Here is a 14,645-nt window from a genome sequence, read left to right on the forward strand (position 1 = left end):
AAGGTGAATAAGAAGTCTGCGGGTCACAGAGCTTTCTCTTATTGTGCCACTGTTCTGTGGAATGATCTCCCTGCATCAATAAAACAGTCAGATTCTGTGGAGACTTTCAAGTCCAGACTTAAGACGCACTTATTTTCCTTTTCATATGGCTAGCATACTGGTACAGTTTTGTTTTACGCTTTTTACTCTTAATTCATTTTATTAGTAATTGGAGCGTGCCGCGGCCTCAACTTTACCTAAATTCTGGGTCTTTTAGTGAAGTTTAGGGCTAGTGGCCGGCGATCACCTTAGTATTTCTCTGTTTTTCTTGTTGTTTAATGTTGACAAATTATACAGTATTTCTTTTCTTTCTGATGCCTGATTCTGTTTTTTCTCTCTGTTTAAGGTGCAGCTCCATCCAGAGATGGGAGTTGTGTTCGTGTTGGCGATCCTCCTGTCCTGTGCGGCAATAGCATTTCTTGTATATTCGTCCGTGAATTGTTCTGTAATTTATGTTTGTAGCATGGCTCAAGCAGAGGATCACCCCTTTGAGTCTGGTCTGCTTGAGGTTTCTTCCTCAGAGGGAGTTTTTCCTTACCACTGTTGCTCTGGGGGTTGGTAAGGTTAGACCTTACCTGTGTGAAGCGCTTTGAGGCAACTATGTTGTGATTTGGCACTATATAAGTGAAAATAAATTGAAAAAAAATTAACTGCTCACTGAAAGTAACTGACAGAGATTTGGGTGGGGGTTGTAGAAACTACTAAAGAGGACATCATCATTGGTAGAATGAGACGGTAAAGGGTAGCTGTGTACTGTACTATATGAGAGAGAGCGAGAGAGATCACATAAGCATTATAAGTCCCACCAGTGTGTGTGGACATGGATGCGATGACCAAACGGTGTGACATCAATCCAGATGAGTACCTTCAGCTATTATTGCCCATAAACTCAATATCGCAGTCCATACGTAGCATCACACCCTTTGCTCAATACTTTGATGATGCACCTTTAGCAGCAATTAAACCCTCAAGTCTCCATGAATAAGATGCCACAAGCTTGGAGCACCTATCTTTGGGCAGTTTTGCCCATTCATCTTTGCAGCACCTCTCAAATGCCATCAGGTTGGATAGCGAGCATCGGTGCACAGCCATTTTCAGATCTCGAGAGAGATATTCAGTTGGATTCAGGTCTGGGTTCTGGCTGGGCCACTCAAGGACATTCACAGAGTTGTCCTGAAGCCACTCTGATATCTTGGCTGTGTGCTTAAGATCATTGTCCTGCTGAAAGATGAACCATCGCCCCACTCTGAGGTCAAGAGTGCTCTGGAGCAGGTTTTCATCCAGGATGTCTTTGTACATTGCAGCAATCATCTTTCCCTAATCCTGACTAGACTTCTAGTTCCTGCCACTGAAACACATCCCCACAGCATGATGCTGCCACCACCATGCTTCATTGTGCCTGGTTTCCTCCAAACATGACACATGGAATTCACACCAATGACTTGAATCTTTGTTTCATCAGACAAGACAATTTTGTTTCTCATGGTCTGAGAGTCATTCAGGTGCCAACGCCTAGTGGCCTACCCTGTGCCTTCAACTAAGGAGTGGCTTCCGTCTGGCCACTCTACCATACAGGCCTGATTGGTTGATTGCTGCAGAGATGGTTGTCCTTCTGGAAGGTTCTCCTCTCTCCACAGAGGAATGCTAGAGGTCTGACAAAGTGACCATGAGGTTCTTGGTCACCTCCCTGACTAAGCCCCTTTCCCCCGATCACTCAGTTTAGACGGGGAGCCAGCTCTAGGAAAAGACCTAGTGGTGCCAATCCTCTTGTCCAATCAACTGAAATTACCCCAAGTGGACTCCAATTAAGCTGTAGAAACATGTTGAGGATGATCAGTGGAAACAGGATGCACCCGTGCTCAATTATGAGCTTCAAGGCAAAGGCTGTGAATATTTATGTATATGTGATTTCTTATTTTTTTTCATTTTTAATAAATGAGAAAAACCTAAAAAAAGAAGAGAAAAAAATTTTTTTCACACTAATTATGGAGTATTGTGTGTAGAATTCTGATAAAAAAAAAATAATTTTATCCATTTTGGAATAAGGCTGCAACATTACACAAAGGAGAAAGTGAAGCACTGCGAATACTTTCTGGATGCACTGTAAAACTAAAAAGGACATTTGCCACAAGACTAAGACTTAATCATAAAATAGGTGACAAAATTAACACTATTCTAAATGGGTCCCTAAGATATTTCCCAGCTAAGTACTTATCAGAACCTACTCTGCTTAATTTTAGGTATCTAAGAGGATCAGGTGTGGACAGAGCAGCAAAGCTGTGCTTTCATACAGTAAATATATTTGAAACAACACAGGGTACTCAAACAGACTTAAAATCTTACAGTTTTTCCAACTATAAAGAGCAACATGTACATTCCATTTTTACCTGAGGCCAAAATATGGACATCAGGTACTGTGAAGACTTTGTGTCCGTCCGTCTGTCTCTGCTCAGCATAAGTCCATTCCTATTACTGCTAGGGTCTTAAAAGTCACAGAGACCATGTGGCAGGGGTGCTGGCCAAGTGGTTAGTGCACTTGGTTTCACTGCAGAAGGTTCCCGGTTCAAACCCCATCCCCGCCACATTCCTCCATAATGTGGAGTTGGGTCAGGAAGGGCATCCATTGTAAAAGTTGTGCCAATTCAACATGCAGAGCCACCTCAGATTTGCTGTGGTGACCCCGAGTGTAAACAAGGGAGCAGCTGAAGTGACTTGCTTTTTTATATTTGTATATACCTGTACAATTGGAGTTAGTGTATCAGGGAATATGGCTTGGATGATTGCATTCTTCGTGGTTCCTACAAAGAGCTGTCCTTGTTTGCCTTCAGTCAGAGCTCGAACTGGACCAAAAGACTCTTCTACCTGTACAGATGCAGTATGTAGCACAGGTTCAAAGACAGTACATCATTTAATTTTTATTTATATTCTCCTCCAAGTGTATTTAAAACCAGCATTTGATGGTCTCAGAGAAAAAAAAATGTGTAAGTAGAGACCTGCAAGAAAGCTCACCAAATAAGCCCCCCTCCCTTCACCCCAATACTAGTTGTCTGTATGCGTTACAAGTCATTGGTAGGAAACCATTTGTGGTCAAACACCCAATTAACAAACTATGCCATCTCTGTATTGAAGAGGACAACAGGTCTGTTGACAAAAACATTTCACTTTGAAGACCAGAAGTATTTTCCTTCATGCACATCTGCATACAGTGCATCCAAAAATATTTTTCCCAGCAATTCTGATCTTTGGACAAACATTACGGTTTGATTTTCTCACCTCCATCTCAGTTTGTTTTTGATAGTCACGGTCCCACAGCACCACTTTGCGGTCTTTTCCTCCCCCAGACACCATGGTTCCATCCTTCAGGACACATACAGAAAAAATACCACCTTCATGAGCTCCTGAAACCACCTGGCTGATGCGGTTACCACCTGTCAATTAGAAGCAAGAAACAAACAGAGAATGAAAAGGATCAGCAATCACAGGCAAATTAGACAAAAGTTAAGGTTTTAGGCAACTGAAGTGCCTCATACAATTTATTATTTGTTCTGGTAAAGGAGAAAAGTAAGTGCCATACTGTTCGTATTTCTTCATAACTGATGTAAATAAAGTCCAAGACATATTCGATGACTTGGAAATGTTCATGTATCCATCCCCTGACTTCTCCGAAGAATACTGGCAATAAAAGTGATTTACAGGTATTATAACAATTACTAATGCAACCCATCATTTTGGCTTTTACATTTTTAATTAATTTAAATCAAGTTGTAGAGGTAGATTGTAGAGAACATCTTGAGTTTAAGGAAGATAACTTTTGAAATTTTTACAAGAAGCCTGATTTGATTTTTGTGTTTGAAATGGTATAAAGAAATTTAAATGTGTGAAATGCCAAGGGGCCAAATACTTTTGTAAGGCACTGTATATATTAAAAGCCAATTGGCCTCTGTGTATGTGCATGCGTGCATGTGTGATTTTATTTAGTAAGTTCAATGTAAGTACATAATATAACTCAGCCACATGGGGTGTGCAGCCAGTACATTCTGAGTGCCGGTCCCAAGCCCGGATAAATGAGGAGGGTTGCGTCAGGAAGGGCATCCGGCGTAAAACAATCCAACCCAACTATGCAGACTCAGAATCAAATTCCCATACCGGATCGGTCGCGGCCCGGGTTAACAACGTCCGCCACCGGTGCTATTGCCCAACAGGGTGCCGGTGGAAAGACGACGACAAAGAAGAGGAGGAAAACGTTGCCACGAACAGCAGGAGAAGAAGCAAACTAGAAGGGTGGAAATGAGAGTGGGGACTTTGAATGTTGGTAGTATGACTGGTAAAGGGAGAGAGCTGTCTGATATGATGGAGAGGAGAAAGGTAGACATATTGTGTGTGCAAGAGACCAAGTGGAAGGGAAGTAAGAGCAGCAGCATCGGCGGTGGGTACAAGTTGTTGTACCATGGTGAGGACAGAAAGAGAAATGGTGTTGGGGTCATTTTAAAGGAAGAGTATGTTAAAAGTGTGTTGGAGGTTAAGCGAGTGTCTGACAGGGTGATGAGTGTGAAGTTGGAAATTGAAGGGGTGATGATGAATATCATCAGTGCATATGCCTCACAGGTAGGTTGTGAGATGAAGGAGAAAGAAGATTTCTGGAGTGTGTTAGATGAGGTGGTGGAGAGTGTGCCCAAGCATGAAAGAGTGGTGATAGGAGCAGACTTCAATGGGCATGTTGGTGAAGGGAACAGAGGTGATGAGGAAGTAATGGGTAGATATGGTATCAAGGATAGGAATGGGGAAGGACAGATGGTAGTTGATTTTGCAAAAAGGATGGAAATGGCTGTGGTGAATACCTACTTTAAGAAAAGGGAGGAGCACAGAGTAACATATATAAGTGGAGGAAGGTGCACACAGGTGGACTACATTCTTTATAGGAGATGCAAGCTAAAAGAAATCAGACTGTAAGGTGGTAGCAGGAGAGAGCGTCACTAGACAGCATAGGATGGTTGTTTGTAGGATGACTTTAGAGGTAAAGAAGAAGAGAGTGAGAGCTCAACAAAGGATCAGATGGTGGAAGCTGAAGGAGGAAGACTTGTGTGAAATTTAGCGAGCAGGTGAGAGAAGCACTAGTTGGAGGGGAAGCAATTTTGGACAATTGGAAGAGTACTGCAGATGTGGTGAGGGAGACAGCTAGGGCAGTACTGGGTATGACATCTGGACAGTGGAAGGAAGACAAGGAGACTTGGTGGTGGAATGAAGAGGTCCAGGAAAGCATATGGAGAAAGAGGTTGGCGAAAAAGTTTTGGGATAGTCGGAGAGATGAAGAAAGTAGACAGGAGTACAAGGAGATGCGGCGTAAGGCGAGAAGAGAAGTGGCAAAAGCAAAGGAAAAGGCATATTGCGAGCTGTACTAGAAGTTGAATAGTAAGGAAGGAGAAAAGGACTTGTACCGATTGGCCAGACAAAGGGACAGAGCTGGAAAGGATGTGCAGCAGGTTAGGGTGGTAAAATATGCACATGGTAATGTGCTGACAAGTGAGGAGTGTGTGCTGAGAAGGTGGAGGGAATATTTAATGAGCGAGAGAAAAGGCTGGATGATGTGGTGAGAGTAAATCAGGAAGTAAAAGAGATTAGCAAGGAAGAAGTGAGGGCTGCTATGAAGAGGATGAAGAGTGGAAAGGCAGTTGGTCCAGATGACATTCCAATGGAGGCATGGAAATGTCTAGGAGAGATGGCAGTAGAGTTTCTAACCAGATTGTTTAATAAAATCTTGGAAAGTGAGAGGATGCCTGAGGAGTGGAGACGAAGTGTGCTGGTTCCTATTTTCAAGAACAAGGGTGATGTGCAGAGCTGCAGTAACTACAGAGGCATAAAGCTGATCAGCCACAGTATGAAGTTATGGGAAAGAGTAGTAGAAGCTAGGCTTAGAAAACAGGTGAAGATCTGTGAGCAGCAATATGGTTTCATGCCGAGAAAGAGCACTACAGATGCAATGTTTGCTCTGAGAATACTGTTGGAAAAGTACAGAGAAGGACAGAAAGAGTAACATTGTGTGTTTGTGGACTTAGAAAAAGCTTATGATAGGGTGCCAAGAGAAGAGTTGTGGCATTGTATGAGGAAGTCTGGAGTGGCAGAGAAGTATGTTAGGGTAGTACAGGACATGTACAAGAATAGTGTGACAGCGGTGAGATGCGCAGTCGGAATGACAGACTCATTCAAGGTGGAGGTGGGATTACACCAAGGATCAGCTCTGAGTCCTTTCTTGTTTGCAGTGGTGATGGACAGGTTGATAGATGAGATCAGACAGGAGTCCCCATGGACTATGATGTTTGCAGATGACATTGTGATCTGTAGTGAGAGTAGAAAGCAAGTTGAGTCTAGTCTGGAGAAGTGGAGATATGCTTTGGAGAGAAGGGGAATGAAAGTCAGTAGAAGCAAGACTGAGTACATGTGTGTGAATGAGAGGGAGCCCAGTGGAATAGTGCAGTTACAAGGAGTAGAAGTGGTGAAAGTAGATGAGTTTAAATATTTGGGGTCAACTGTTCAAAGTAATGGAGAGTGTGGTAGAGAGGTGAAGAAGAGAGTGCAGGCAGGGTGGAGTGGGTGGAGAAAGGTGGCAGGAGTGATTTGTGACTGAAGAATATCAGCAAGAGTGAAGGGGAAAGTTTACAAAACAGTAGTGAGACCAGCTATGTTGTATGGTTTAGAGAGTGGCACTAACAAAAAGACAGGAGGCAGAGCTGGAGGTGGCAGAGCTGAAGATGTTGAGATTCTCTTTGGGAGTGACAAGAATGGACAAGATTAGGAATGAACATAGAGGGACAGCTCAGGTGGGACGGTTTGGAGACAAAGTCAGAGAGGCGAGAGTGAGACGGTTTGGACATGTGCAGAGGAGGGACCCAGGGTATATAGGGAGAAGGATGCTGAGGATGGAGCCACCAGGCAGGAGGAGAAGAGGGAGACCAAAGAGGAGGTTCATGGATGTGCTGAGAGAGGACATGCAGGTAGTTGGTGTGACAGAGGAAGATACAGAGGACAGGGTGAGATGGAAACGATTGATCTGCTGTGGCGACCCCTAACGGGAACAGCCGAAAGACAAGAAGAATGTAAGTACATAATATAACTGAAAAAACATCAACAATACATGGATGACACAACAACATGAGAACACTTATTTCCACTGTGGTCCATTTAAAAATCAAATGACAAAATAGAAGTAATAATAAAACAACATTTAAAATACTAATAGTGTGTATATGATAACAAGAACCTAAACAATTTTTAAATGCATTAAAACAATAAATTAACATTTAAAAAAAAAAAAAAACTTAACAGGGAATAAAAGGGTCCAGTTCTTCCTCTAAAAACTGTTGGTCTAAGGTTCTAAAAACATTCTTGACTCAAACGCCATTCCAACTCATAGAAATTTTGTATAATTTATTCCCACCCTTGAAAAATGTCAGCTTCCTATTATATAAATACTACCCAATCTAGAGCCAGTTTATCCCCATGGGTAATGCTCTAGTTATAGTATGAAAAATGTCTTCAAAAGTGGACCTTTAATCAAGGGGTGTTGTGGAGTGCACATCACCCCCCAAAGTAACACCCTATTTCTGTCTGGATTCGCCCCAATTTGCGTTCTCTGAGCAGGAACAATCAAGAATGTGTATTTATGTGGAAAGTGCGACTCGATTGAGAAGTAAAAAGGTTTTATGAGTGCATTTTACTTTATGTTGCACTCTGAAAGAGATTTTAGGCATATTTTTTTTTGGGGGGGGTGCAGCGTTAGCATTTGTTGCTGCAATGCGTGTCTGCAGTGGTCTTTTTAGTTTAAACGGGCAAGGACACTCAGAAATGCTCAGATCAGACTTTGAAAGAAAAGAAAATTTAAAAAAAAAATGTGTTTGTAAAAATATGGTCTTAGCTCGCACGCTGTGAGACACTCAAAAATACAGCGGCCTCCTCCCCTTCCTGCAGAGCGCAGACAGGACACAGAGGAACATACACAAGGACTTGCTGCCGGGGGGGGGGGGGGGACAACACAAAAGGGAGACGTTATTGTAAAAGATAAATTTAACATTTTGAGCACGGTAAAGTTTATATCTTTTGTTTAGTCTTGTGTTTTCAACAGGTTGACGCCAGCACGAAACCTGCCTTTTGGCAGTCCAATTGACAGAAATCCATCATAATCCCTGCATTACTCAGATACCCAAGAGCCTCTGTTCTAAACTGTGGAGCAGATTGTTTCCCAGATGTAGGGATTAAGGCAAAAAACAAAAAAAAGACTAAATCATAAGCTGTTCACCATCTACCTTTTTATAGAAACTTGTACCTGCATCCTAGGATTTAAGGTAAAACAAGACAGCTGAGAAAACAATCAGAATGAACAGAAATCTTTTAAAAGATTAAATACGAGCTGTGTTTCTTTTTCCTGGTCAAAAAAGGATCAGAAATTTAAAAAAAAAAAGTTTGATTTTCTTTTCATACTAAGAATAGGCTAATAAAAATGAAACCACTAGCAAGCATAAAAATATAAATGACCCTTTTTCTCTTATTCCAGAAATGTAAGTAGGGTGAGGTAAAAAAAAAAAAAAAAAAAAAAAAAAAAAAAAAAAAAAAAAAAAAAAAAAAAAATCTGAAACTGTCGGACTGTGAGCGCCGATGTTGGGGAGGGTGTGGGAGAGGGTTACCCAGGGAAATATTTTTTATTTATTTATTTATTTATTTTTTTAAATGGTGGTACCAAATGGTGCATTTTGAGCACAATTTTAAATACAACAAAAAAATTCATTTTTATTTTACATATTTACAGAGTGAGGGCTGTGGTAGCAGGACAAAAAAAAAAAAAATGTACTCACTTCCATTACAACTTTCCATTCATGACACAGAAGTGAAGCCACAGTGAGAACAAAACTGTAAAATTTGAAACTGCACAGGAATGCATGGTAAACCGACTGAAGAAAATTCAATTAAACTTATTTGAACTGATATTCAATAGTAGAATGAATTTTTCATTCATAGCCGCGTAGATTCAAAACAATGAGGTTCTAGATGGGGTTGAATGAGATGATGAGGTAAAATAATCCATTTTAACTGCATGTCAGTGCTGCTTTATCGTGTATCAGTGAGAATGCATCAGCTTAGATTGAACTAAGCTATTCCTGAGCCAATACAACACCTGAACCACTTGGGTCAGAATTTAACTCTTTCATTGTCATTTTAAAGTAGCTCACAGCCATTTCCAGGTTGCTCAAATTAAAATGAAGTCGCATTAAGCAAGTGGGTGACTGGCTTCTTCAGCACCGTCAGCACATGGAAAGCAAATGACCAGTCTTTCAGCAAAGACCCAGTATCAACAGGAAAACCATCACTTCATGAACAGAAGAAATTCAGGAAATAACATTTTTTCAAGAATCTATTTTTTTTTTTTTTTTTTTTAAAACAAAGGACTGACTGTTGATAGCCTTCTTTGTGGCAAGAAACATAGCTGGACGTTTGTGCAAACAAGACAATAACCTTTGGGAAACTGTGGTTTGTCGTGGTAACAGAGGAACGGTTTTGTACGTGAAGTGAACTTCAAGTGGTTCTGACACCAGATGCATTCAGCTTCCTCATGTAGTCTGAGAAATAGTCTCTGAGCTGGTTCGTTTCCTCCAGCCATGACCATTTCAACTTGTGTTAGATTATATGATCAGTAAACACAATGTTATCCTTCCTTTACTGTATGGACAAGGCTGAAATCTCAGTTTTGCTCAAAATACCGGTGTCCTAACACTCAAACAGTCTGAAAACTCTGTAGTAAGAGCCACAACTTACAGCAAATTAAGTTAAACACAATGCATGTTATATTTCATGTCCTTTGATGTTAGGCATACATCATAAATAATGTTTAAAAGGTTCAAAACATTAACATTGGATGAAAATAACATGAACCCTCTTCCCCCACCAAACTTGTCCTCTTCCTATCGCTGGTCCTCCAGCCCCCTCCTCTCTGTGCAGCAGCGGTCAGTTTAAACCATGCCTCCAACACGCAGAACGTGCTGTTACAGACATGGAGGATTTATTCTTTTAATCACTGCTCTGCTTTCAGACTGTTATCCTCTTTGTTCAACTTTGCACTGAAATTTGAGATGGCATACAGCTAAGAGCAAGAGAGAGGTGTGTGTGTGTGTTCACCACACAGAGATGAGTGAGGAGGAACAGGTTAATTTATCCAAAAACAGTCCATCACAAAACACTTCTGTTGCTGCAGGAAAATCACTGAAATATGTTGATTTTTCGCCAGATTTCGCTCTAAATGTAGCAAAAAATTTTTGTTGGGCAAGTGAGCGGCGTGAAGCACAAATCCAACAGAACCGTTCACTCGCCAGTGTTGGACGGGCAAATGTTAGTGTTGAGCTCTGTCATATAGGACCTTTTGACCATCTAATTGATGGAAATCCATTGTAGCGACAGAAAACTTTAATCTCTGCAGATGTCTGTTGCACTTTTCTGTTAACAGGAAACTGAATGAAATAACTTGATAGATTTGCCAAACAAAAAGCAATGATCAGTGTCAGTTGTTTGCTGCGCAACTGAGCAGGAAGAAAACTCGTACCTTTGGCCCACACATAGATGTTCCCACTTGAGTCTCCTGTGATGGCATCTCCATTCTCAGCAAACGCCACACATAAAATATACTTTGGTTTCTCGTGTTTCTAAGGGGAGAGAGAGAAAAAAAGAATAATTAGAGGGGACACTACAAAACACACACACACACACACACACACACACACAGGAACTTAAAATCATGACAGCTCCTTGGAGGATGAACAGACTTATCTTCACAACATATTTTTCAGTGATTGATACCTGTTTCTTACTTGGTCAGATGAAGACAAATGTTAAAAAAAAAAAAAAAGAAAAACTTAAATTACAAAACTATGTTCTCTATGAAATAGATCACCTCTTACTTAAATTTCACCATATAAATACATTGATGAAATGTATATAAATAAATTAACAATAATTAAAAAAACTACTTATGAATGTTGTTATAGTAAATGTAACATATGGGAGAAATACAAATTTCACCAATAAGTACATTTATTATATACGAGGTCTGTTAGAAAAGCATCTGACCTTTTTTTTTCTTCAAAAACCTGATGGATTTGAATCACGTGTGCTTGCATGAGCCAACCTTGAACCTTCGTGCGCATGCGTGATTTTTTTCACGCCTGTCGGTTGCGTCATTTGCTTGTAAGCAGCCTTTGTGTGAGGATGGGTGTTGTCTCTCGTCGGAGTTTCTTTGCAAGGAAATGGTGGAACGACTGGAGCAGCGCAACTGCATCAAATTTTGCCAAAAACTGGGAGACAGCCAGGTGGAGACCATTCGGATTATTCAGATGGCTTTCGGTGACGATCCTCTGGGCATCACAAAGATTAGGAGCGGTACAACCGGTTTAAAGACGTCCGCACAACGGTGGAGGGCGCGCCGCGCTCCGGTTGGCATCAACATGCTGAAATGACCGGATCATTTCCAAAGTGAATGCTGTGGTGATGTGGGACCGTTGTGTGATTATCCGAGAAATTGTGGAAGAGGTGGACATCAGCACTTTTTCAGCACATTCCACTGTAACAGAAGATTTGGCCATGAAAAGGAGCGGCCGCAAAATTCATGGCGATGGCTTTGGCACGAAGCTGATGGCGCAGCAAAAGCACCTCCGTGTTGAAGTCTCACAGGACATGCCATGACATGCCCAGCTCTACCACAATTTCTGGGATAGTCACACGACTGAAAAGCCACAGAAAGCCGTCTGAATCATCCGAATGGTGGAAGAGGTGGGCATCATTTTTCGGAGTCCAGTATGTCCTGTGAGACTTCAACACAGTGGCGCTTTTGCTCCGTCAGGAGCGGCACGAATTTCGCTGCCACTCCGTTTCATGGCCAAATCTTCTGTCACAGTGGAATGTGCTGAAAAAGTGCTGATGTCCACCTCTTCCACAATTTCTTGGATAGTCACACGACGGCCCCACACCACCACAGCATTCACTTTGGAAATGATCCGGTCATTTCAGCATGTTGATGGCCGACCGGAGCGTGGCGTGCCCTCCACCGTTGTGCAGACGTTTTTAAACCAGTTGTACCGCTCCTTAATCTGTGTGATGCCCAGAGGATCATCACCGAAAGCCGTCTGAATAATCCGAATGGTTTCCACCTGGCTGTCACCCAGTTTTTGGCAAAATTTGATGCAGTCGCGCTGCTCCAGTCGTTCCACCATTTCCTTGCAAAGAAATTCCAACGAGAGACTACACCCATACTCATACAAAGGCTGTTTACAAGCAAATGACGCAACCGACAAGCGTGGAAAAAAAAAAAAAAAAAAAAAAAAAAAAAAAATCACATGCGCACGAAGGTTCAAGGTTGCCTCATGCAAACACACGTGATTCAAATCCATCAGGTTTTTGGAAAAAAAAAAAAAAAAAAAAAAAGGTTGGCTAACAGCACGAAAATGCAGATTTATGGTGAAACTCTCTTAAAAACATTGATCATGTCCACATTGATTTCTATTTATGTCTGGTTGTGAGATGCTAACCAAGATGGCGGTGCTCTGGCAACAGCCAGCGAATGAGCGGATCGCCGCGGCCCTCCATCTAGTGAGTAAACAGAAATGGATGGAAAGAACACTTGCTGGAAAAAAAGCTTGCCAGCTAATAACCGCACCATCTCTTAGCAAGTTCTTCACAGAGGTGAAGAGAACAGGTCGGACTACGAGCTGTCAGCAGCTTTCATATTCGCAATACCTTAAGTTTGCATGTTTGGGGTGACCACATGTCCTGTTTTCCCACACGTGTTATTTTTCCAAAAATAAAATGGAAGTTTTATTTTTTTGAAATTAACCCCAATTTGTACAGTCTTTCAGGTATTCATGCCAATATTTTATGGCTTGTTTCAGGATATTTTTCCCTGTGTGGACAAGTCAGTGACAAAGGCTCAAGAATGCAGCAGCCATTTTACCTCAGCAGGTGCGCTCAGCATTTCTAGAACTCCAAGAAATGGAAACAAACAATCCAAAGCCACTCAATATATCTTGGACTTCATTTACATCAATCATCAAGAAGCGCACAGTATGGCACCGAAAGGTAAATCTGTCTTGATCTGGCACAGTCGCTCCTTTTTTTGAGAACTGCCTACTCCGCACTGAAGTTATCAGGAGCTGGTCTACCAATATGTGGACCTAGATTTGAATTCTGCTCATGCTAACTGTCTGTCTCCTTGGACAAGACACTTAAACTGCATTGTCTCAGTCCACCCGGTTGTAAATGGGTACCAGCTTTGTCGGGGGAAGTAAAGGTGAGGCATCAATGTAAAAGCGCTTTGTGTATCTGGTCGTTGTTGAAGCTGTATAGAAATGCAATCCTCCTTCTTCAGCCCACTGAAAGTGAAGATGTGTGCTTAATAGAGTACCATGTTTTCGGTACCATTCATGTTCCAGTGAACAAGTAAGCAGAATTTATACATGTGACCACAGTGTGGTTTAATAAGCCAAGATGTTATTTTGGAGAAGGCGGTAAGGACAATGTGTACTGGTTATACCTCAAACAAACCCTGTCTCTTTGACAGCGTACTCCCCTCCATGGTCCAGAAGTTGATGTGAGATTTTCCACAGGTGACAATCAGGTTGGCATCCATGGGATGAAACAATGCACCCAGCACAGAGTCATTGGAACACTGCAGCAACAGAAGGCATTAAGACTCAAACATGGCTCTGCTGTCCTCGCACAGTACTGAAACAGCCATAATTGACAAGGCAGAAAAAGGTCAAAAGGTTAAGTGGCAGTATACCTTGACATCAGCAAGTTGCTTCTCCTTCTGCCAGTTCCAGACTGACAGAATGTGATCATTGGCATCATCCACAGCACAGAGGAAAGTGCCGCCATTCTAATGAGGGGGGAAAAAAACAAGTCAGAGCTGCACACACATTTTTGAAAATGTGACTTCATCTGTGCATCATAAACGAGGCCACGTCATGTAATTTTTAATTCAATCACTTCAGGAGTTAACAATCCAAAACTGTGCATGCAACATCTCTCCTCAATAAGAAATTTTCTGGGGGGAAAAAAACCTGTGGCCTTAATTAAAAAACAAACAAACAAACAAACACACAGGCACACCCACAACACTTTACAGAAAATATTCACATTATTTGAGAGGTTTCTCATAAGAGACATGGCCTGTATAACACAGTGATCTGTACAGGATGTGAGAGTGCATACCGACTTGGAGAAGGCCACACAGGTAACTGCTCTGTCAAACACTCCCATCCCGATCACATGTAATGTGTTGAGGCTCACAGAGTCCCAGACACGGACATGAGGAGCCAGCAGCTGCACAGGCAGACAAATAAAAACAAATAAATCAGACAAATGTTCAAAAGTAATTTAATCTCAAAATAAGGCCGTGCCACAGTCTAATTCAATCATTTATGCTGAAACAACTGAACATTTCCACTCATGGTATCAGATTTTGCTTGAATCATGTCAGATAAATGGAAAAGGGTAACATTTCTCTTTTTTTTTTTTTAAACCACAGACACCACTGTGTACACACACACAAGCTCCCGTGTGAACAGGGTGAGTGA

At 41.7% G+C, this 14,645-nt stretch overlaps 1 protein-coding gene across 3 annotated transcripts in view; it reads right to left on the reverse strand.

Annotated features, from left to right (window-relative positions):
* The window catches only part of eml2 (EMAP like 2), a 185,271-nt gene that overhangs the window by 18,190 nt on the left and 152,436 nt on the right, over window positions 1-14,645 (reverse strand). For all 3 annotated transcript variants that reach the window (XM_034168500.1, XM_034168499.1, XM_034168501.1), the window contains 6 exons: window positions 14,281-14,391; window positions 13,850-13,945; window positions 13,601-13,735; window positions 10,622-10,721; window positions 3,313-3,467; window positions 2,776-2,901 (listed from right to left, as the gene is read on the reverse strand). In XM_034168500.1, coding sequence (XP_034024391.1) covers window positions 2,776-2,901; window positions 3,313-3,467; window positions 10,622-10,721; window positions 13,601-13,735; window positions 13,850-13,945; window positions 14,281-14,391 — 723 coding nt within the window. The remainder of the gene's footprint in view (window positions 1-2,775; window positions 2,902-3,312; window positions 3,468-10,621; window positions 10,722-13,600; window positions 13,736-13,849; window positions 13,946-14,280; window positions 14,392-14,645) is intronic.

Source organism: Thalassophryne amazonica, chromosome 4, assembly GCF_902500255.1.
Source record: "Thalassophryne amazonica chromosome 4, fThaAma1.1, whole genome shotgun sequence".
Classification (NCBI taxonomy): domain Eukaryota; kingdom Metazoa; phylum Chordata; class Actinopteri; order Batrachoidiformes; family Batrachoididae; genus Thalassophryne; species Thalassophryne amazonica.